The sequence below is a fragment of the Ranitomeya variabilis genome, chromosome 4, assembly GCF_051348905.1.
Source record: "Ranitomeya variabilis isolate aRanVar5 chromosome 4, aRanVar5.hap1, whole genome shotgun sequence".
NCBI lineage: Eukaryota > Metazoa > Chordata > Amphibia > Anura > Dendrobatidae > Ranitomeya > Ranitomeya variabilis.
This window is the reverse complement of record NC_135235.1, coordinates 647,480,038-647,503,880: the sequence shown is the minus strand read 5'-3', so window position 1 is coordinate 647,503,880 and position 23,843 is coordinate 647,480,038. Positions and strand designations below refer to the sequence as shown.

At 46.4% G+C, this 23,843-nt stretch overlaps 2 protein-coding genes across 3 annotated transcripts in view; one reads left to right on the top strand and one right to left on the bottom strand.

Annotated features, from left to right (window-relative positions):
* The window catches only part of LOC143767410 (uncharacterized), a 599,249-nt gene that overhangs the window by 265,045 nt on the left and 310,361 nt on the right, over positions 1 to 23,843 (bottom strand). The window lies entirely within an intron of this gene.
* LOC143767342 (uncharacterized) overlaps positions 5,401 to 23,843 on the top strand; it is a 258,579-nt gene continuing 240,136 nt past the window's right edge. The window contains exons 1-8 of one of the 2 annotated variants that reach the window (XM_077255586.1): positions 5,401 to 5,568; positions 12,918 to 13,068; positions 13,198 to 13,374; positions 13,458 to 13,581; positions 13,663 to 13,760; positions 13,940 to 14,027; positions 23,162 to 23,259; positions 23,734 to 23,824. In XM_077255586.1, the coding sequence (XP_077111701.1) occupies positions 12,976 to 13,068; positions 13,198 to 13,374; positions 13,458 to 13,581; positions 13,663 to 13,760; positions 13,940 to 14,027; positions 23,162 to 23,259; positions 23,734 to 23,824 (769 nt within the window). In that variant the 5' untranslated portion in view covers positions 5,401 to 5,568; positions 12,918 to 12,975. The remainder of the gene's footprint in view (positions 5,569 to 12,917; positions 13,069 to 13,197; positions 13,375 to 13,457; positions 13,582 to 13,662; positions 13,761 to 13,939; positions 14,028 to 23,161; positions 23,260 to 23,733; positions 23,825 to 23,843) is intronic. The other variant, XM_077255585.1, reaches the window with a different exon arrangement.

Sequence of the window (23,843 nt, the reverse complement as noted above, 5' to 3'; positions counted from 1 at the left end):
GAAATTAAGTATATAATTCCACATGTGTTAATTCATAGTTTTGATGCCTTCAGTGTGAATTTACAATTTTCATAGTCATGAAAATACAGAAAAATCTTTAAATGAGAAGGTGTGTCCAAACTTTTGGTCTGTACTGTATGTGTTTTTTTTTTTTTTTTTTTACACAGTAGCCGAATGATGGGACTACTGCTGTCCCATCATCTGGTTACCTGTCACTGTAGCAGGCATACAGTAGCCGGATGGGACTAGTAGTCCCATCGGACGATGCCTGCCTACACACAGCCGCGCACACACACACATAGACACACACAGCCCCGCAGACCCCGCACACCCACACAGACACACACAAACACCCGCACACAGACACACACATCTTCTCCGCACATACACAGTGTCCGCCCACACACATAGTTTCCACCCACACTCTGCCCACACACTCTTCCCCCTCCCGATCTGCAGCGTTTCTCGCAGGCACATCCGCAGCAAATCCACAGATCTTTTTTAAACCTGCGGTTTTGCTGCGGACTGGCCTGACACAGTGGAAGTCAATGGGTGCAGAAACGCTGCAGATCTGCAAAAAGAATTGACATGCTGTGGAAAATAAAACGCTGCAAATCTGTGTGTTTTTTTCCTGCAGCATGTGCACAACAATTCTCAATTTCCCATTGACTAACATTGCTTGTGCATTACACTGCGGATTTGATGCAATTCCGCGTGTCCAAAATTGCTGCGGAAACGCATCTAAATCCGCAACGTGTGCACATAGCCTTAGTCCCCTGATGAACCCTGCAAAAAAAAAAAGTAATGGTATGTGCCCACAAAGTTTTTTGAGGCAGTCAAAAACTATGAGTTTTTCAGTGGAAATTGTTTCAGAAAAATTTTTTTTAAGCAGAAACTCTCCAAAAATCCATCAGGAGTTCAAAAACCACGAGATTTGATTGGAGAGTAAGGCTAGGTTCACATTGCGTTAGTGCAGTCCGTTCAAAGCATGCGTTAAATGGACTGCGCAATGCAAGTGCCTTTTAAAGATCACATTATGCGATCGCGCTAGCGCAGATGCTCCATTTGTGCTAGCGGTGACGGACCCGAAAATGCTGCAGACCGCGTCCGAGGGTCCGTCACAGAATGACGGCACATCGCTAACGCATGCCGATTATGACATGCATTAGCGATGCGCTACATAATGGCAGTTAATGGGTGCGCTAACAAATCCGTTACATAGTGTTAGTGCCGCTGTGTAACGGATGTTGTCAGCGCATTGCCATTAACGCAATGTGAACCTAGCCTTACCTGAACTGGCTTTTTCTACAGCATTTTTGTGGTGTCTTTCTTACTGGGGTTTACAGGCATTTTTATTTTAAACTGTATTCAATTGTGAAGAAACTGCTAGCGGCAAAAAGCTCAAAGATACCCAAACTTTTTCTGGTCACTTTATGTCTTTGGAAACGTGAAGGGGTTAAAAGACGCTAAAAAAAAACCTGAACATATGAACAGGAAGACCTTTGAGTGTTTCTTGGGCACTTTTTCAGATATGCGAAAGACACATACCCTAAGGGTGAATCGTGTCAGGACAAACTCCACACCTGCATCAGAAGGTGACGTACTATGTGCAGATTCCACAGTAATCAGATGAGTAATTATCCTCTCTGCTTCTGGAGGGACTAACTACTTTCTTAGGCCGGTTTCACACGTCAGTGGCTCCGGTACGTGTAGTGACAGTTTTCTCACGTACCGGAGGCACTGACACACGTAGACCCATTCAAATGAATGGGTCTATGCACATGCCTGCGTGTTTTCACGGACCGTGTGTCCGTGTGCAAAACACGGAGACATGTCCGCTTTTCTCCGGCAGCATGGTCCGCAAAGCGTCCCGCACACGTGCACACGGAGAACAGTGTGCACTCTCCTCTGCGTGCACGTACCGCCGCAGGAGAAACAGCGCTACAGTTAAGCGCTGTCCCCTGCGTGTGGTGCTGAAGCCGGCATTCATCCCTTCTGTCCTGCTCGGCTCAAAGCAACGTTTGCAGGAGAGAAGGGATGAAAGATCAAGTTTTTTTTTTGTTAAAAATAAAGTTTGGGGTCACCTCCTGCCTCCCACCCCCCGTGCGCACGCCCGCTTGCAGAAGAAATACTCACCCAGCTCCCGCGATGCTTCCTCTCAGCGCCGGCAGCTTGTCCTGTGTGAGCGGTCACGTGGTACCGCTCATTACAGTGATGAATATGCGGCTCCACCTCCCATAGGCCACACTGATGTGCCACGTGAGCACACGGACAACTCCGGTACCGTTTTCTCCGGTACCGGAATTATCTGGATGTGTGAGACTGGCCTTAGGAAAGGTACCAAGATATATATCTTTCCTGTATCGAAAGGGATTTAGTAATTCTGCTATACATTTGTGCTGTTTGAGGGATTAATATGGAACATCGGCTCTAGCCAATGAGGAGTGGGGATACCATTTGCATTATTTAGGGTGTCAAACTTCACAGTAATGTAAGGGCTTTATAGTAAGTTACACACACGGCTCTGCTACTTACATGTCGTACACCAGAGGTTCCCCTCCGTTCATGTCAAATACATACGCAACTCTACTCTGTATACACTCGGCCCGACTCTGCTCCATAGACGTCGTACTCACACGTCTCTCCTCCGTACACCTAGTAAACACATGGATCCACTCCGTACACCTCGTACACAAGGCTCTGCTCCGTACACCTAGTACACACACAGCTCCGCTCCGTACACACACGGCTCCGCTCCGTACACCTAGTACACACACGGCTCTGCTCAGTAGATCTCGTACACACACGGCTCTGCTCAGTAGACCTCGTACACACGTGGCTTCATTCAGTACACCTCGTACACACACGGCTCGGCTCAGTAGACCTCATAGACACGCGGCTACACTCCATAGACGTCGCACCCATGCGGCTCCGCTCACCTCGTACACACGCCTTCGCTCCGTACACACGGCTCTGCTCCATAGACATCATACACGCGCGGCTCTGCTCCGTTCACCTCGTACACCCATGGCTCCACTCCGTACACCTTGTACACTCACAGCTCCACTCCGTACACCTAGTACACACACAGCTCTGCTCTGTACACCTCGTACACACACTGCTCCACTCCGTACACCTCGTACACACACGGCTCTGCTCCGTACACCTCGTACACACACGGCTCCGCTCCGTACACACACGGCTCCACTATGTACAACTAGAACACACGCGGCTCCACTCCGTACACCTTGTACACACACGGCTCTGCTCCGTACACATCGCACACACACGGCTCTCCTCCGTACACCTAGTAAACACATGGATCCACTCCGTACACCTCGTACACAAGGCTCTGCTCCGTACACACACGTCTCCGCTCTGTACACCTCGTACACACACGGTGATGTACACCTCGTACACACACTGCTCCACTCCGTACACCTCGTACACACACGGCTCCGCTCCATACACCTCGTACACACACGGCTCTGCTCCGTACACCTCGTACACACACGGCTCCACTCTGTACACACATGGCTCCACTCCGTACACCTTGTACCCATGCGGCTCCACTACGTACACCTAGAACACATGCGGCTCCGCTCCGTACACCTAATACACACACAGCTCCGCACCGTACACACACGGCTCCGCTCTGTACACCTAGTACACACACGGCTCTGCTCAGTAGATCTCGTACACACACGGCTCTGCTCAGTACAACTCGTACACACGGCTCCGCTCAGTACACCTCGTACACACATGGCTTAGCTCAGTACAACTCGTACACACACGGCTCCGCTCAGTAGACCTCAAAGACACGCGGCTACACTCCATAGACGTTGCACCCATGCGGCTCCGCTCACCTCGTACACACGCCTTCGCTCCGTACACACGGCTCCGCTCCATAGACATCATACACACGTGGCTCCGCTCCGTTCACCTCGTACACCCATGGCTCCACTCCGTACACCTTGTACACTCACAGCTCCACTCCGTACACCTAGTACACACACAGCTCTGCTCTGTACACCTCGTACACACACGGCTCCACTCCGTACACCTAGTACACAAACGGCTCTGCTCCGTACACCTCGTACACACACGGCTCTGCTCCGTACACCACGTACACACACGGCTCTGCTCCATACACCTCGTACACACACGGCTCTGCTCCGTACACCTCGTACACACACGGCTCTGCTCCATACACCTCGTACACACACGGCTCTGCTCCATACACCTCGTACACACACGGCTCTGCTCCATACACCTCGTACACACACGGCTCTGCTCCATACACCTCGTACACACACGGCTCTGCTCCATACACCTCGTACACACACGGCTCTGCTCCGTACACCACGTACACACACGGCTCTGCTCTGTACACCTCGCACACACACGGCTCCGCTCCGTACACACACGGCTCCACTATGTACAACTAGAACACACACGGCTCCGCTCCGTACACCTCGTACACACACGGCTCCGCTCCGTACACCTCGCACACACACGGCTCTGCTCCGTACACATCGTACACACACGGCTCTCCTCGTATACCTAGTAAACACATGGATCCACTCCGTACACCTCGTACACAAGGCTCTGCTCCGTACACACACGTCTCCGCTCTGTACACCTCGTACACACACTGCTCCACTCCATACACCTCGTACACACACGGCTCTGCTCCGTACACCTCGTACACACACGGCTCCACTCCGTACACCTTGTACCCATGCGGCTCCACTACGTACACCTAGAACACATGTGGCTCCGCGCCGTACACCTAGTACACACACGGCTCTGCTCAGTAGATCTCATACACACACGGCTCTGCTCAGTAGATCTCGTACACACACGGCTCCGCTCAGTAGACCTCATAGACACGCGGCTACACTCCATAGACGTCGCACCCATGCGGCTCCGCTCACCTCGTATACACGCCTTCGCTCCGTACACACGGCTCCGCTCCATAGACATCATACACACGCGGCTCCGCTCCGTTCACCTCGTACACCCATGGCTCCACTCCGTACACCTTGTACACTTACAGCTCCACTCCGTACACCTCGTACACACACGGCTCCACTATGTACAACTAGAACACACGCGGCTCCGCTCCATACACCTCGTACACACACGGCTCCGCTCCATACACCTTGTACACGCAGCTCCGCTCCATACACCTTGTACACACACGGCTCCGCTCCGTACACCTCGTACACACACGGCTCTGCTACATCCACCCTGTAAACCCCTCCTGACCCCACACATACACTTCCCCTCATCCAGCACCATGACAACCAGCACAGCACAGTCCTGCATACACTGAGGCCCCCTGATCATGTGACCCCTGACTCCTCCCCTCCTGTGACCTCATCCCAGGTCCTGTGCGCACAGAACAGCCATATATGTGGTGTGCGGCTCTGCAGGTGGAGGTAGGTGCTGCAGATTCCCCATTACTGGGCGCGTGGGGGCATTAACCCTTCCTGGAATGTGACTGGGCGTTCTTATGTTTCTTCATCCCAAGAGCAACTTTTTGTAAGCTACATTTCCTCTGAGGTAAGTCTCCCAGAAGCTGAGGGCACAGGTGATTACCCAATAAAGCGCCATCTAGAATAAACACTGAATTAGGGGGCTTTCACAGGGTGTTCAATGGCTTCGTCGGAGTTTACGTCCAAACCCCCATAAAACGGGGTTTTGCCGTATTGCCGGACGGGACCATAGACTATAATGGCGCATGCAGTGTGACCATGTGCTCTGCTGCGCACCTTTGCCTGGCGCCTGTGCCTACTGGAGGCGGACTCTGGGACATAGTAGACTGCAGGAGGCTGAAGTTGGTTTCTTATTCGGCAATTTTTTCTTTTCTGTTTTTTATAGGTTTAACAATAATAATCATCACAATAATAACACACAATGCAAGGAGGAGCCCTGATGTGAAGTTAAAAACATCTACAAAAATTATAAAACTGGCACAAAAGTGGGCATCAAAGTGGGCACTGAAGGGAGTTAATCAAAGGGTTAAATGATTTTGTGCCACTGATCTCACACAAAAGTACACAAAATAGTGATGCCCTGCATCAAAACCAGGTCCCTCCAGCCTGGCCCAAATGGGTTCTGTGCATCAGAACTGGCATCAAAGTGGGCATACAGCCCATTTTCACATATTTGAATAAGTAGCATGTTTTTAAGGGGTTAAATGAGTTTGGGCCACTCCTCCTCCCTTCAGTGTTTTACAGCAGGGGTCCCCAACCTTTCTTACCTTGAGAGCCACATTCTGCTATGAAAGTTGGTCGCGAGCCACATTGTAGTACAGTGTATAGTGTCAGTGTACAGGTAACACATTGAGTCTCTGGGTGAGTCCTTCATGTTTGCTTTTCATCTTCATCTAGCACAGACCGCCGTCACTTCTTCCAGCCAGGGCTTGTGTCTGCAGGAAATAACACAGTTATCTAGAGCTCCGCTTGCAGAACACACTACTTTTTTTTCCCCCAAATTCTAAACTACAGATGAAGAAAAAAAGGCGACAGTGTTGCTCTGCACAGTAACAGGACCACCCCCCCTATTTAAAACACTAGCCTAAAAAAATAAAAAATACCTCACTGCAGTAATATCCCCCATCATGGCCCCCGTGTGTCTCATTCCTTGCTCCAGCCATATGTTCTCCCATCCTGCCTCCATTTGATGTCCCATTATCCTGCCCCATCTGTCTCGATCATATCCATCCTGCCCCATATTCCTGCCCCATCTGTCTCCATCCTGCCCCATCTGTCTCCAACCTGCCCCATGATCCTGCCCCATCCGTCTCCATCGTATCCATCCTGCCCCATGATCCTGCCCCATCTGTCTCCATCCTGCCCCATGATCCTGCCCCATCTGTCTCCATCCTGCCCCATGATCCTGCCCCATCTGTCTCCATCCTGCTCCATATTGCTGCCCCATCTGTCTCCCATTCTGCCCCCTTGTCTCCCATTCTGCCCCCTTGTCTCCCATTCTGCCCCCTTGACTCCCTTCTGCCCCCTTGTCTCCATTCTGCCCCCATGTCTCCATCCTGAAACATATTGCTTTAAAATAAAAAAAAAATAAAAAAAATCCCTCCAGACGTCTCAAGCGCGCACTTGCCGGCGAATGACAATAACGTCATACGTCGGCGAAGTGTGCCCTGACGTCAGCTGCCAGCCTCCGATTGGCTGGCGGCTTTAACTATTGCCATGCGGGCCCGGGCCCACACTGCAGTAGAGTAACTGAACCTAAACAGATGAGAAGAAAGAGCGCAAAGTATAGTGCACACGAGGCGATGATATATCAAAAAGCGGCTTTATTAACAACAATGCCAAGTTAGACAGCAAAATACGATTAAAAACATTTAAAATTGTGATGGAGCGACATGCAAGACAATGCAGGACAGGTGAGTAAGAAATGTGCACACTTTCTTCTCATCTTTTTACGTTTTGGTCGCGCATTGAGTAGCACCTGGCTAATTTGATTAATTTCATTGGATTAAGTGGTGCCCACTTTTTTTCTTTCTATTTTCATAGCGTAACTGAACCTGCGTCTCGGACGCAGGTTCAGTAACTGCATGGAGCAGAAGCCTGCCGCTGGGGCCCGATCAGCAGAAAAGACGGGGCCCGATATGGGCCTCCTCTGCTGTTCAGGCTCCATACCTCAGTCAGGGCAGTAATGCCCTGACGGCGGTCCTGGTGGCGCGGGTCACTGTGCTTTAGTGAAGCCGCAGTAACCAACATTTTGCGAGATTTGTGAAGTCTCGCGAGACTTCAATAGAGCACAGTGACCCACTCCACTGCGCAGGCGTGAATGCAGTCAGTGATTGACATACATACACAGGAGGGGTGGCATATTACCATCGGTGGGGCGGGTATTACAGGCGGTGGGGCGGCTCCCTGGGGATTGAACACAGTCTTCTTTCTGGTGACCGTCGGCGAGCCACATTTCAGGAGCAGGCGAGCCACATGTGGCTCACGAGCTACAGGTTGGGGACCCCTGTTTTACAGAGAGGACTGTCTTTTTTTTATTTATTTATTTTTTTATTCATAAATATTAATCTGCATACTGCGAGAAGCAACAGGTAAGAAAGTGTTGAGCGAACGTTCTCGGATAAGGTGTTACCTCAGCACGCTCGGATGCTAACCGAGTGTCTTCGGCATACTCTGTTGGAGTCGCCATGGCTGTTTGTCAGCCACAACACAAGCAGGGATTGCCTATGTGTTGTGGCTCAAGAACAGCTGCAAGCCATACAGCCGCGGCGACTCCAATATAGTATTCGAGCACGCCGGAGACACTCGGTTAGCACCAGAACTTGCTCGGGTAACACCTTATCTGAGCGCAATCGCTCAACACTAGTAAGGAATTAGTCTGAATGGACTCATTAAAACCCAGTTATCGGTAGGACTAATTCCCCCTTTTCAGGACGTCCCTCCAGACAGCGCATCGGAACAATAACAAATGATTACATTTACCGAGTGACCCCGATTGTCTTTAGATGCAAAGTTCTCTAGTCTTGATGTTTTGACATCAGATCCAGTCTCTGTAGTGTTTGCAAAAGGTATTTAGGCTTGGGTAAGTTGCAACTCTACAAACTTGGTCAATGGAAACTTCTGCTTTTTCCTGTGAAAGAAGATGCAAACCTTCTTATAGAATGTGCTTTAACATTTAAGTGGTGGGTGGGGGCTCCCTAAAAATGATATCACGCTAGTAAATGGCAAATTTTATCGATTTGGCTAGAGAAGCCTCAGAGGTCTTATTCCTGTTCTGCCACCAAAGGTTGGTATCTAGGTGCCAAGGATTAGCAATGTCAAAATATGGAAGGATTTTTTTTTGTTACATCAATGATAGTTTGGATTTTGGCAGAAAATGAAAGTATAATTTCTTGATCTCTATTTTATTTGTTTATTTTACTCATTTATATAGCGACATTAATTCCACAGGGCTTTACATACATTATCGGCACTGTCCCCATTGGGGCTCTCAATCTAGGTTTCCTATCCATATGTCTTTGGGGTGTGGGAGGAAACCGGAGAACATACAAACTCATTGCAGATGTTGTGTTTAGTGGGATTTGAACCCAGGACCCCAATCACTGCAAAGCTGCAATGTTAACCACTAAGCCACTGTGCTGCCCTATGCAATTTTCTTACTACTTTTGTAAGGAAGGATCTAGTTTTAGGGCAATCCTGTCCTCCCATATCATGAGCTATGGTTCTCTGATAGAGAGGGCCTGCATGTTTCCAATCCTTCCTGTGAATATAATGGTTCCCAGGAATGCTGTCTTAAGGGATAAAAATGTTGGACTTGGCAAAGAAAGAGGCCCCAATATGAAGTTGCATAGACTTTTTAACACCAATTTCAAATCCAAGTTGGGTCACAAGAGGCAAGAGCAGGGTCGCCGCTGCAGGAAGCTGGTGGCCGCAGGAATGGGGCTATGCTGCTGGCCCTGGGCAGGGAGGAGTGGGTGTCCTGGCTTTCGGCAAGTAAGTGAGGCAGGAGCTGAGTCCCAACTGCCAATATTCACCTTGCAGCGTACTTAGTAAATTGGTTGTAAAATATTTAGAATTGAGAGTCCTCAGTGGTTGATACCTTTTAATGGCTAACTGAAAAGATGGTATCAACCACTGAGGACTCTCAATTCTAAATATTTTTCTATCCACTGGCTAACACGGTACCAAGATATATATTTCCTGTATTAAATTGGCTGTAGGTATATGTGCACATTGATCTTCCTGCGGTATTCATTACAATGGCGCCAGATGCGGTACATGCACAGATTGAAATCCAGGCTTGTCTAAGGTTAAGCTTATTGCTATTCAAGGGTGATAGAAAAGACCCTTTGATTGGAGATCTTCTCGAAGAGTTAGAACAACCGGTCCTTTGACCAGTGGAAGGTTTAGAAGTGGAAACAGCTAGTTTTTGGGCCGAAAGGGAAGTATTCTGAATACTTTGCCGGAATAAATGAGGTTCCAATTCTGGTCTAAGGCATCCACTTTTGATTGGTTGTCTCTTGGGTCTACAGAAAGCAAATACCAATTTTGCATTGGATGTTGATGCAAATTTGAAGAAGACCCCACCTTTGGCACAAGTGAAAGAACACCTCTGGGTTTAGGAACAATTCTGATGGACTTGAGGTGTTTTGGCTTAGAAAATCTCCTGAGTGATTCTGTAAAACATTTAGATTGATGGCAGAGAGAGATTGAACTGTCTTTTCTGCGCAGTAGAATATTTTTGAATCTAGAATTTGCAGATGGTTGCTTCTTGTGCCCACTTGATGGCAACGATATGCTACTTCTGTCATATTGCTATATCTGTCATATTGCATATTGTTAGATTTCTTACATGTCGATCTTGTACATGACTGATAATTCGTCAGGGTTTCCTATGTAGCTCTGTGGTCTTTAATTTGGAGATCTCAACTGGTCAGACTTTAACCTTATTCCCTGAAGCTGGGAGTTTTGGATCCTGGCTTCCCCATCTTTTGAGACTATTCATCTCTAGTAGGGCTCCCAAAAATACCTTCTTTATCTCCAGTTTAAGGTATGATTTTTTTTTTTCCCAGTTTATAATCCAGCCCAGATTTATTAGCAAGGATAGGATCCTGAATAGATGAATACTGAGAGTATAGCACTTATTTGCCATCACAACAAAGTGGTCTAGATATAGAATTACGATGATGTCTTCCTTAAATATGCAATGACTTCTGCAAAGAGCTTGGTGAAAACACATGGGGTTGAGGCAATCCCAAAAGGTGAGCAACAGAACTGATAATGAATTCTTTGCGATTGTGAATATCAGGTCGTTTTGGTGTAGAGAAGAAATGGGGATGTGATAATATGCACTCTCTAAATCCAACATTCACATTACAGCTTGATGAGCTATCGGAGGAATAACGGGATTTACTCAATTTTGAACTTCTTGTAAATTAGTCATTTGTTTAATGGTTCTGAAAGAGCCATTTTGCTTGTCACCGTGAACAAATGTAAATAATCACCTTTGTATTCTTCTGGCCCTGGGACTTAGATGACAGTTGTAGTTTTATATAATCCAAAACCATTTGATTTTTCAGGAGGATAATGTGAAAGTTCTTTTTGGTATACTTCTTTTATCACTTGCATACCCAAGTATTCTAACTTTATGATAGTCCATTTGCTGTAAAATTCTGGAAGTCTGACGCCTACACTTATTGCATCATTTTAATTTTTATAGAAAGACTTTATTTGATGGAACTAGGTCTTTCAACCTATGTAACTATGAATTGGGAATAAGCAGGAATCCTTTTGTTTTCTGCCTTTGGGATAACTCCATCTGCCCATTTTCTTTTCCACTTGTGCTCCTGTCTTGTCTGAGTATAGTGGTTCTGAAAAGATGGGAGACTTGAGGTTTTTCTTCTGGAAAAACTTACTTTTTATCTAAGGCTTCTTTGAGAATGCTAATATCCACTAAGCCTCAATCCTGGGTGGACACACAGACCCCGGAAGTTGATGTAGCAGGCAGAATGGCACTTGTCAAGTGAGGACTTGGCGCACTGGAGACCACAAGAGGACAGGTGTAGAGAGGGTGCAGGCAAGTTCAAAGCAACAAAGGCAGCTGATGTGTAGGGTCACAAGGCAGATGCAGACCAGGAACTTATAGAAGAGCACAGCATACAAATAGGACACAGGACTAGGAGTCTTAAACTTGTCAGCAGGATTTTGCTAAGTAAACTACAGACATTGTCATGTTGCTGCTGTTATACTGAGTAAAATGATACCTGGGGTGAAGAACTCTGTCTTGTGTAATCAGTGTTAGAAGTTTTCAGTTAATGAGATGCCCGTGCTCCGGGGCGGGACTGTAGGGAGAGTTTTATCTTCCTGCTGTAAGCCAGAGAAATTAAGAGACCTGCCCGCAAGCTGCCCTGAAGCAGGAACAGTCTATCTCTATGATGAGGAACATGTTTGTGCTTTGGGGCGGTCTGTGGGCAGGTCTTTCCTTGGTTTCTCTGGCCTAGAGCAGGAAGGTAAGTCTCTGCCTATGGTCCCGCCCCACAGCACAGGCATATCATTAACTGAAAACTTCTAACACTGATTATACAAGACAGATTTCTTCATCCCAACTATCGTTTAAATCCATATAAGGCTTCTTTTACACATACTCTTGTTTTTTGCGGCCCCAATAGATTTCTATGGGGCTGTAAAGACGGGCCGCAATAATTTCACGGTGCGCCGTATGGCCGTGAGGGCCGTATTTACGGCCGTGAAAAAAGATCGAGCCTGCTCAATCTTTTTCACGTCTTACGGACACGGCCCCCCATTGAAAATCAATGGGGCCGCAAAAACAACGGAAACTTGTTTTTGTGGTGCACCGTGACTTCCGGTTTTGCGTAACGCCGTTTTTTTTTTCCAATACTAATTCTGTAATATTGGAAACCCGAAAAATGGCAATCTGCGAGTTTTTTTGCGGTTCGTTATTGTGGCAGACCTTAAAAATTGCGGCGTTATTGCGGTCCGCAAAAAAGGCCTGCAATAACGGGCAGCAAAAAACCCAGTATGTGTAAAAGAAGCCTAACAGTGGTAATATGACAATGTCTGTAGTTTACTGAGCAAAATTCTGCTGACAGGTTCACTTTAATACCAAGACACAGGTGTGTGTCTTAGCAGGCCTTAAATAGGCTTAGGCAGATAATGTCAGGAAAGCACACAGGGCCACTTGTAAAACCTGAAGTGGAGCACAGTAGAGGGCAACGGCATGTAATACAAGAGGCTAGAAGAACCTACCTTTTATAAGAAATTAAGCTCATGTCCCAGTCCATACAAAGAGAGATTATAGCATACATAGGTGATATATCTTCATATGTTTCTCCAGAAATTGTATTATTACATGGGATTCTTTATGATCTTATTTCTGCTCATCTTCTTTCCATTCAGGTCCTTTACAATATCGGATTTTGTCAGTAAAGATCTTCTATATAAGAGAATTTTTCCAATGAACCGGTCAAGGATGGATAGGGACAGGGACAAGATGGCGGAGAGGATATTACACCTCACCCTAGAGATCCTCTTCCAGCTTACTGGAGAGGTGAGAGATTCTGATGGCGTCACATTACATCATTCTTATCTATGGGAATAACAGATGGACAGAACTGGAGAGGTGAGGACTCTGGAAATGTCTGTAGTGAGATTTATTAATCTGTCTCTCCACAACCAGGATTACATATTAGTGAAGACATCTAGTGAGCGCTGTCTGGACCCTGTGTCTGAGGGATGGGGAAGACCCCTAAGCCCAATCACGGGGCCTCCACCTGAACCCCCGATACATGGGGACATCAATGACCAGAAGATCCTAGAACTCATCTACAAGATGATTGAGCTGCTGACTGGAGAGGTGACACTGCTGGGAATGCTGGGACATTATACAGTAACGCTATGAAAGGAACGAGCGGTGTGATCTATCATTGTATGTGTCAGGTTCCTATAAGGTGTCAGGATGTTTCCGTATATTTCTCCATGGAGGAGTGGGAGTATTTAGAAGGACACAAAGATCAGTACAAGGACATCATGATGGAGGATCCCCAGCCCCTCACATCACCAGGTAATAGACAGGAGTAAATACACACGGCATATAATTATCTATGTAAAGAATGAATTCAGTCCCTGTATGTGTTTCCTCCAGTTCTATCCAGTAAGAGGACAACACCAGAGAGATGTCCCCATCCTCTTCTTCCACAGGACTGTAAACAAGAAAATCCCAATGTTCCTCAGGATCATCAGGTAGATGGAGAGAAGGTGACATGAGATCTCCCCTATGATGTGTAGACGGCTGTGACGGTCTTGTGTTCAGTCTTGTTTTATCCACCAGTATTATATGTTTTATACTTGTGTAATGAGAACGGTGGAGAAGGCAGGATTAGAGCTGATCATAGATGTGACTTTTAGAATATCTGTTTCAGGATAAAGATCTGACCAATCTTAATACAGAGACATATGTGAGGGGTGATGAGCAGTATAAAGAGGAGATTCCTCCAGATAACCATCCAGGTGAGTAGTAACCACTAAATGCAGACAATGTTTATTACCGTATATTTCTTGTACGGTAAGACACACTTTATATGATACATCTTTTCACTGGATAGCCCGTTTTTCATGCATATATTCCTTGAGTCACCCACATATATGTATTATATAGTCCTGTACAAACAATAAAGACATTACAGAATAACCCATAAATCAACAAATGCCAAAAGGAGTGAGCTTGTGTTGTATGGTCCAGCCGCCAATATAATAAATGGGGTATTTACATAATGCTTCATGAACCGGTGACGCCCTAACTGGTGGGCGTGAGCCCGGGGATTGTGGCCCCACTGTGCCACAAACCAGACTACCCTGGAAGGGGCGTGACTAGGACAGTACCCTTAAGGTACCTTCACACGAAACGACTTTGTAACGATATCGCTAGCGATCCGTGACGTTGCAGCGTCCTGGCTAGCGATATCGTTTAGTTTGGCACGCAGCAGCGATCAGGATCCTGCTGTGATGTCGCTGGTCGCTGAATAAAGTTCAGAACTTTATTTGGTCGTCTGATCGCCGTGTATCGTTGTGTTTGACAGCAAAAGCAACGATACCAGCGATATTTTACACTGGTAACCAGGGTAAACATCGGGTTACTAAGTGCAGGGCCGCGCTTAGTAACCCGATGTTTACCCTGGTTACCAGCGTAAAATGTAAAAAAACCAAACAGTACATACTTACATGCGTCCCCCGGCGTCCGCTTCCCACACTGACTGAGCGCCGCAAAGTGAAAGTGAAAGCACAGCGGTGACGTCACCGCTGTGCCCTGCTACTGCCGGCGCTCAGTCAGTGCAGGAAGCGGACGCCGGGGGACGCATGTAAGTATGTACTGTTTGGTTTTTTTACATTTTACGCTGGTAACCAGGGTAAACATCGGGTTACTAAGCGCGGCCCTGCACTTAGTAACCCGATGTTTACCCTGGTTACCCGGGGACCTCGGCATCGTTGGTCGCTGGAGAGCGGTCTGTGTGACAGCTCTCCAGCGACCAAACAGCGACGCTGCAGCGATTGGCATCGTTGTCGCTATCGCTGCAGCGTCGCTTCGTGTGAAGGTACCTTTAGTCTTCTCTGGAGCCTCTGATGGTGAGGTCAGACTTGTGCCGCAGGCAGCTGCCAGGTGCCACTCCAGGGTGGTGGCTGCTGATCCCACTTGGGAAGACGGCACACTAGAACAAGTACGAGTAGCAGAGAGGCTGATGAGCACGGCAGAGACACAAGCAGGTGGGCATGGCTGAGACTCTGGCAGGCGGGTACGGCTACGATACAGGGCAGGCTTGTGTGGTGTATAAAGGAACAGGTAGTGTCCTGTTCACACAGCGGGTGCTGGTACAGGTATCGATTGGAAGGAATGGTATATGGAGTAACAGGTAGAGACCAGTTCACATAGCGAATGCAGGTAAGAATCGCAAGGAGCGGAGCAAGGTAGAACCGCAAGGAGCGGAGCAAGGTAGAACCGCAAGGAGCGGAGCAAGGTAGAACCGCAAGGAGCGGAGCAAGGTAGAACCGCAAGGAGCGGAGCAAGGTAGAACCGCAAGGAGCGGAGCAAGGTAGAACCGCAAGGAGCGGAGCAAGGTAGAACCGCAAGGAGCGGAGCAAGGTAGAACCGCAAGGAGCGGAGCAAGGTAGAACCGCAAGGAGCGGCGCCGGGTAGAACCGCAAGGAGCGGCGCCGGGTAGAACCGCAAGGAGCGGAGCAGGGTAGAACCGCAAGGAGCGGCGCCGGGTAGAACCGCAAGGAGCGGCGCCGGGTAGAACCGCAAGGAGCGGCGCCGGGTAGAACCGCAAGGAGCGGAGCCGAGAGCAAAGCAGTGCCACAGAGTGCTGACCCGAGAACAGAGCAAAGCAAAGGCACAAAGCCGCAGAGTGCGGAGCCAGAAGCAGAGCAAGGGTGCAGGATGCGGAGCTGAGAGTAGGGAGTGAACACAAGGAAACACAGAGAAAGAAGCCACAGACTAGGAGACAGAGGTAGGACAGAGTTCAGACAAGGTAATGGAGCGAGACAAGGTACAGAAACAAAGACACGGGCCAGGATATTCTGCCTCCAGGAGGGCGTACAGTCAAGTACTAAGCAAGGCAAGAACAAAGACACTGAGACCAGGATATACAGCCTCCTGGAGGGAAGACAGAGAATCACCAACAAAGCTAGGAGTAGAACCTCCAGAGAAGGAAGAACACAGAGCAAGACCTGGCAGCTCAGTAGCAAGACACTAAGTTAACACATTGCACAGGCGAGTTCCACAGAGGCCACAGAGTTACTAGAGGCCTCTTGATAATTGGTCAGGGACACATTACACTATGTTCCGAATTATTATGCAAATAATATTTCCTCATATTTTCTCTAAATTACCTATCTGAATTGCAGTCTGTTATTTTCCAGTAATCTACTATTCTAGTATAATTGCAATGTTTTGGAACAAACTGCCTATGAAAACAGTATCTTTAAAAAAAAAAATAAACACTCAAAATGCATGTTCCAAATTATTATGCACAGCAGAGTTTTCAACCTTTTTTTTTTTTTTTTTTTTTTATTTTGAACAAAAAAATGGTCAATTGTGAAGTTATAAGCATTATCAGCTTATTACAAATTGAAATCAAACCGTTTTCAAGTGAAAACTTTATTCTAGGTGATGTTTCATTTGCACATAGGACCCCTTGTTCGAAAGAAGCTTCTGAACTCTCTCGTCCATTGAATTTGTCAGTTTTTGGATGGTTTCTGCTTCAGTTGTTTTGCATGTGGACAGAATACCCTCCCAGAGCTGTTGCTTAGATGTGACCTGCCTCCCGCCATCATAGACACTCCTTTTGATGATGCTCCAGAGGTTCTCAGTGGGGTTGAGGTCAGGGGAAGATGGTGGCCACACCATAAGTTTGTCCTCTTTTATGCCCATAGCAGCCAGAGATGCAGATGTGTTTTGTGCAGCATGAGACTGTGCATTATCATGCATGAAAATGATCTTGCTGCGGAAAGCACGGTTCTTCCTCTTGAACCATGGCAGGAAGTGTTGTTTTAGAAACTCCACATAGATTATGGAGTTCATCTTTACCCCTTCAGGGATCATAAAGGGGCCGACAATCTCTCTCCTCATGATTCCAGCCCAAAACATTACTCCACCTCATCCTTGTTGGCGCCTTAGCCGTGTTTTCATGGGGTGTCCATCAACCAGCCATCCTCCACTCCATCCATCTGGACCATCGAGTGTTGCACGGCACTCATCTGTGAACAAAACAGTTTGGAAGTCAGTCTTCATGTATCGTTTGGCCCACTGGAGCAGTTTCTGCTTGTGTGCAGTGGATAGAGGTGGTCGACAGGATGGCTTACGCAAAGCTGCAAACCTCTGAAGGACCCTGCATCTTGTTGTTCTGGGGACATTGGAGGCACCAGCAGCTTCAAAAACTTGTCTGCTGCTATGACAAGGCATTTTTGCAGCTGCTCTTTTAACCTTACGCAATTGCCTGTTGGAAAGAGTCCTCAATTTTTCCTTATCAGCACGCACACGTGTGTGCTGGGAATCAGATACATACTTCTTGATTGTGCGATGATCACGATGAAGTGTCTTGGCAATGTTGATTGTAGTCATGCCTTGACCTAAATACTCCACAATTTGTTGCTTCTCAGCAGCCGACACATCCTTTTTCTTTCCCATTTTGGCAAAAAATGTAGGCTGCTTAATAATGTGGAACAGCCTTCTTAAGTAGTCTGGCCTTTATTTGGACACACCTGCCAAACTAATTTGCACAGGTATCTGCAATTGCTTTCAGTGATATAAAGAGCCCTGACACACATCACCATCAATGAGTTTAAATGACAAACAAAACAATTCTAACCTTTCCACTCACTCCTAAACTCTTTGTGCATAATAATTTGGAACACAGTGTTGACAGGTGCACCCTGATTCCATAAGAACCAGAGAGTTCTGGTGCCGCCCACCTATGCACACAGCCAGGAAGCATGCAGAGAGCAGGCAGAAGGCAAGAGACACAGAGCGTGGAGCCGGCAGCAGACACAGACCACAACATGACCTGGAGCAATGAATAAGATGGTGTGTGAGGGATGGAAGGCCATGCAGCGATGCCGGCAGAGTTGTTAGTGTACAGTACAGACAGAGGGCTATAAAGTGCATGGAGGGTGTGTGAACAGATGCTACGAGGAACCGTAGATAGGAGGACACGGAGTACATAGGTGCATAAAAATTTTTCGATGCTACGAGGGTCCTGATATTAAAGAAAATTGTGTAGTAAAAAACGGATAGTTAGATAAGTATGGTGAGGCAATAGGCCAGTGGGGGGGGAAAAAAGTATTTTGGGGGTATGCTTAAAACTCTGGATATTAGGAATTAATCTAATTGTCCTGGGTAGTGCATTCCAAAGAATTTGCACAGCTTGTAAGAAGCCTTGGAGATATAAGTGAGAGGTTCAGATTATTGAGGATGTTAGTCTTGGGTTATTGGAACTGAGGGCATGGGTAGGGTGGTAGACAAGGACTAGGGAGAAAATGTAGTGTGAGGCTGAAACGTTGGCTGCTTTGTGGGTGAGAGTGATAAGTTTGTATTTGTCTCTGTAGCGGATGGTTAGCCAGGTGGAGGCATCGGTGTAGCAGTTTGAAAGGAATATGATTCTGGCTGCTGCATTCAGCACAGATTGGAGAGTGGAGTGTTTAGTAAGAGGGACACTGATTTAGTAGAGAGTTGCAATAGTTCAGACAAGCATGAATAAGAGCCACAGTAAGAGTGTTTGCAGTGTCAAAGGTAAGAAAAGGTCAAATTCTAGAAATGTTTTTGAGGTATAGGTGACGAGTGAGTAAATGAAAAAATCTGAATATAGTAGGAGTCCATGACAGCAGGCATGTTTCGGGGGAGTGTGGGAACCACACACGGAAATGACAATATTGGGCATAGGTAGGTAAACATAAGGAGTTCCGGATTTGACAGATTTATTTTCAGATAGAGGGAGGACATAATGTTAGAGATGGCGGAAAGACAATCGCTGGTATTTTGTTATTCAGCAGTGATGTCAGGAGACAATGTGTATAATTGTCATCAGCATAGAGATGGTACTGAAAATCAAATCTACTAATAGTTTGTCCAATTGGAGCAGTATACAGTAGGTACGGAAAGTATTCAGACACCTTTAAAATTTTCACTCTTTCATTGCAGTCATTTGGTAAATTCAAAAAAGTTCATTTATTTTCTCATTAATGTACACTCTGCACCCCATCTTGACTGAAATAAAACAGATATGTCGAAATTTTTGCACATTTATTCAAAAAGAAAAGCTGAAGTATCAGAAGGTCATAAGTATTCAGACCCTTTGCTCAGTATTGAGTAGAAGCACCCTCTTGAGCTGTTACAGCCATGAGTCTTCTTGGAAATGATGCAACACGTTTTTCATTCCTGGATTTGGGGATCCTCTGCCATTCTTCCTTGCAGATCCTCTCCAGGTCCGTCAGGTTGGATGGTGAACGTTGGTGGACAGCCATTTTCAGGTCTCTCCAAAGATTGGTAGTGATGAGTGAGTGTACTCGTTGCTCGAGTTTTCCCGAGCACGCTCGAGTGACTTCCGAGTATTTGTTAGTGTTCGGAGATTAAGTTTTCATCGCCTCAGCTGAATGATTTACAGCTATTAGCCAGGCTGAGTACATGTGGGGGTTGCCTGGTTGCAATGAGTACATTCGCTCATCACTATTAATTGGTTTTAGGTCAGTGCTCTGGTTGGGCCAGTCAAGAATGGTCACAGAGCTGTTCTGAAGTTACTCCTTTGTTATTTTAGCTGTGTGCTTAGGGTCATTGTCTTGTTGGAAGGTGAATTTTCGGCCAAGTCTGAGGTCCAGAGCACTCTGGAAGAGGTTTTGATCCAGGATATCTCTGTATTTGGCCACATTCATGTTTCCTTCAATGACAACTAGTCGTCCTGTCCATGCAGCTGAAAAACACCCCAAAAGCATGATGCTGCCACCACCATGTTTCACTGTTGAGATTGTATTGGGCAGGTGATGAGCAGTGCCTGGATTTTTCCACACATACCGCTTAGAATTATCACCAAGAAATTCCATCGTCGTCTCATCAAACCAGAAAATCTTATTTCTCATAGTCTGGGAGTCCATCATGTCATTTTTAGCAAACTCTATGCTGGCTTTCATATGTCTTGCACTGAGGAGAGGCTTCTGTTGGGCCACTCTGCCATAAAGGCCCGACTGTTGGAGGGCTGCCATGATAGTTGATTTTGTGGAACTTTCTCTCATCTCCCTTGATCTTGGGGTTCTTCTTTTCCTCTCTCACCAAGGCTCTTCTCCCACTATTGCTCAATTTGGCTGGACGGCCAGGTCTAGGAAGACTTCTGGTGGTCCCAAACTTCTTCCATTTAAGGATTATGGAGGTCACTGTGTTCTTAGGAACCTTGAGTACTGCAGAAATTCTTTTGTAACCTTGGCCAGATCTGTGCCTTGCCACAATTCTGTCTCTGAGCTTCTTGGCCAGTTCCTTTGACCTCATGATTCTCATTAGGTCTGACATGCACTGTGAGCTTGTGAGGTCTTATATAGACAGGTGTGTGTCTTTCCAAATCAAGTCCTATCATTTTAATTAAACACAGCTGGACTCCAATGAAGGGGTAGAATCATCTCAAGGAGGATCACAAGGAAATGGACAGCATGTGACTTAAATGAGTTAGCAAAGAGTCTGAATACTTACAACCATGTGATATTTTAGCTTTTCTTTTTTATTAAATTTGCAAAAAATTCTACATTTGTCTTTTCAGTCAAGATGGAGTGCAGAATGTACATTAATGAAGAAAAAAAATTAACTTTTTTGAATTTACTAAATGGCTTCAATGACACAAAGAGTGAAATTTAAAGGGATCTGAATACTTTACGTACCCACTGTATAAGGAGAAGAGAAGGTGCGCATAGGACTGAACACTGAGGAACCTTTGATTTAGATGTTAGTAGATCATTAGAGACTTTTGTGAGGGCAGTTTCAGTAGAGTGTAAAGAGTCAAGAAGAGAGATAGCAGATCAGACAGGAGTGGACAAAGTATTCCAGTTTATAGGTGAAGTGAAGATTAGTTACCAATACAATTCTGGTCGAGGGATGTGTTTTGTTTTGTTTTTTTTGTTTTTTTTTCAAGTAATGGATGTATGCTGGCATTTTTAAATGAAGAGGAAAAGATGAGAGAGGGATTAAATATTTTAGTTAAATGAGTGGCAACAGCCAGTGAAAGGGACTGAAGATGTGAGGGAACAGGGTCACTACTGCAGGTAGTAGGGCAATTTGATGCAAGGAGCATGTTTACTACTTTTTCTATGACTGGTTCAAAGACAGAGTATTCAGAATATATCCAGGCGTATTGCAGATAAAGATGATAGTTTTATTCCCAACGTGTTTCAAAGTCACTATCATCTTGATCTGCAATACGTCTGGACATTTATCTCTATAGCAGCGCGGATCATATCCACAAAACTCCTAGATTGAATATTCTGATTTGGTCAGGAGCTGACCTGGTGGACCGACCTACAGCAGCTGTTAAAAACTCTTGAGTTTATTTGATTTTTTTATTTTATTTATTTGTGCTTAAATAGGTGAGTGTACTCCTATGATATATTTGAAATCTCCATCGGATAAGACCCTATTGCGCTTTTTCTCTCCTGCAGTGTTTTTTGTTTTTTTTTATATGGTTCAAAGACAGTAAATTAGCTAAATGCAGTGCGTGAGGGAGAAGAATGCATGATATTAGGGGGTTTGGAGAATTTACTGTCGGATTAATTTTTCCTTTGAAATAATTGGCCTGATCGTCAGCGCTGAGGTCGATGATGGGGGGGGGGGGGGGGGGGGGTTGCGGCCCTGTACTCTTGCATTAGGAAGAGAATGAAAAGTCCAGACGTTTAGGGTTATTGGATAGTTCGGTGATTTGGGTTGTTGACGTAGGTTTGTTTGGAAAGGTGAAGGGGAGAGTTGTATGTTTTAAGCATAAACTTATGATGGATGAAATCTTCGGGCCTGATTTGTCCGCAGACGTTCGGCACACCTGGAGCACCACTGGAGAAAATGTGTTTCCAGCATGTGCCAGAATTGTCGCCGTCTGTGCTGAGGTGTCCCAAATGTGGGCGGTGCAGCTTCATCCAGGGCACTTTGCAATATTTCAGTTCAGAATCAGGACATGAGGAAGGAGATTTGGCCAATGATGACTTCAAATTTCTCTTACGTTTGAGTGTTAATGGCACGTATATTTCTATAAGTGTGATAAGTGAGGGGTGTCCTGAGTGGGTGACAGTTCTTGACGTTAGAAAGAAAGAAGGTTGTGGTCAGAGAGTGGGAGAGGGGAGTTGGTAAAATCATGCACTGAGCAGAGCTGGGAAAAGACCATATCCAGCATATTCCCGTCTTCATGCGTATGAGAGTTAGTAAGCTGTTAAAAACCAAAGGAGAAGGTTAGAGACCTAAAGTGAGTGGCAAATTGGGATAGGGGATCAACAATGGGGATATTTAAAGACCCCCCCCCCCCCCCCCCATGATGATGGAGATGTCACAGGATTGAAACTATGGAAGCCAGTTGGCAAAGTGATGAAGGAAATGACGGAAGGGGCCTAGAGGGCGATACACAACCGCAACTAGTAGGGAGACGTTCCAGTAGAGTCGGACAGTGTGGACCTGAAAAGGGAAGGCAATTGAGGGTACTAGGGGGAGGAGGGGTTAACCTGTAAAGAACCGAGAGTTCCAGTAGACATGCAAGGATTGTCACTGAGATTTGCAGAGTTTCTGAGTGTAGCAGGGGATGAGATAAACTTACTATTGCAAGAAGGGCTGTTGTTGGAAGAGATCTCTGGCCACTAGGATAAGGAGTATAGATAGTGAGCAGATGGTAAATGATTTTTGAGATCGTCTCTTGTGTTGTATGGCGGGAGTGAATGGACCTGAGCGGTTTATGACAATGAAAAGAGTATGAGAGCTGTACATACTAAGGGAGAGAGGGGCTGATGTGAATGGAGTGCACAAACTGTGTGAAAGAATGGTACGTCATCCAGAGATTCCCCCATGCCAGGACTAAATACACACTGCCAATAATGTTCTGTATGTAATGATTGAATTCAGTCCCTGTATGTGTTTCCTCCAGTTCTATCCAGTAAGAGGACAACACCAGAGAGATGTCCCCATCCTCTTCTTCCACAGGACTGTAATCAAGAAAATCCCAATGTTCCTCAGGATCATCAGGTAGATGGAGAAGGTGTCATGAAGTCTCTATAATGTGTAGACAGCTGTTAAAGTTCTTGTGCTCAGTCTTGTTCTATCCACCAGTATTGTATGTTTTAGGCTGGGTTCACACTGCGTCTGTGGCGTCCGTTAGACGGACTACGTTACACCGCATTGTAACGTAGCCTGTTAACGCCGCCATTAAGTTCTATGTCGGGCTCATCATTAGCCATGTGCCGTCATTGAGTGACGGACCCTGGGACGCGGGCTGCAACGTTTCCGGGTCCGTCACTGCTAGCGCATATAGAGCTAGCAGATGCTCTATCTGCGCTAGCGATGTGACAAGTCGTCACTTGCGTTTAACAGCAGCCCAGTAACGTATGTGTTGAACAGGCTGCTTTTAACGCAGTGTGAACCCAGGCTTATACTTTTTATACTTGTGATGGCATAATTGGAGCTAATTGTAGATGTGACTTTTTACAACATTTGTTTCAGGGTAAAGATCTGACCCATGTTAATACTACAGAGAGATCTGTAAGGGGTGATGAACAGTGTAAAGAGGCGATTCCTACAGATAACAGCACAGGTGAGTAGTGACCACTAAA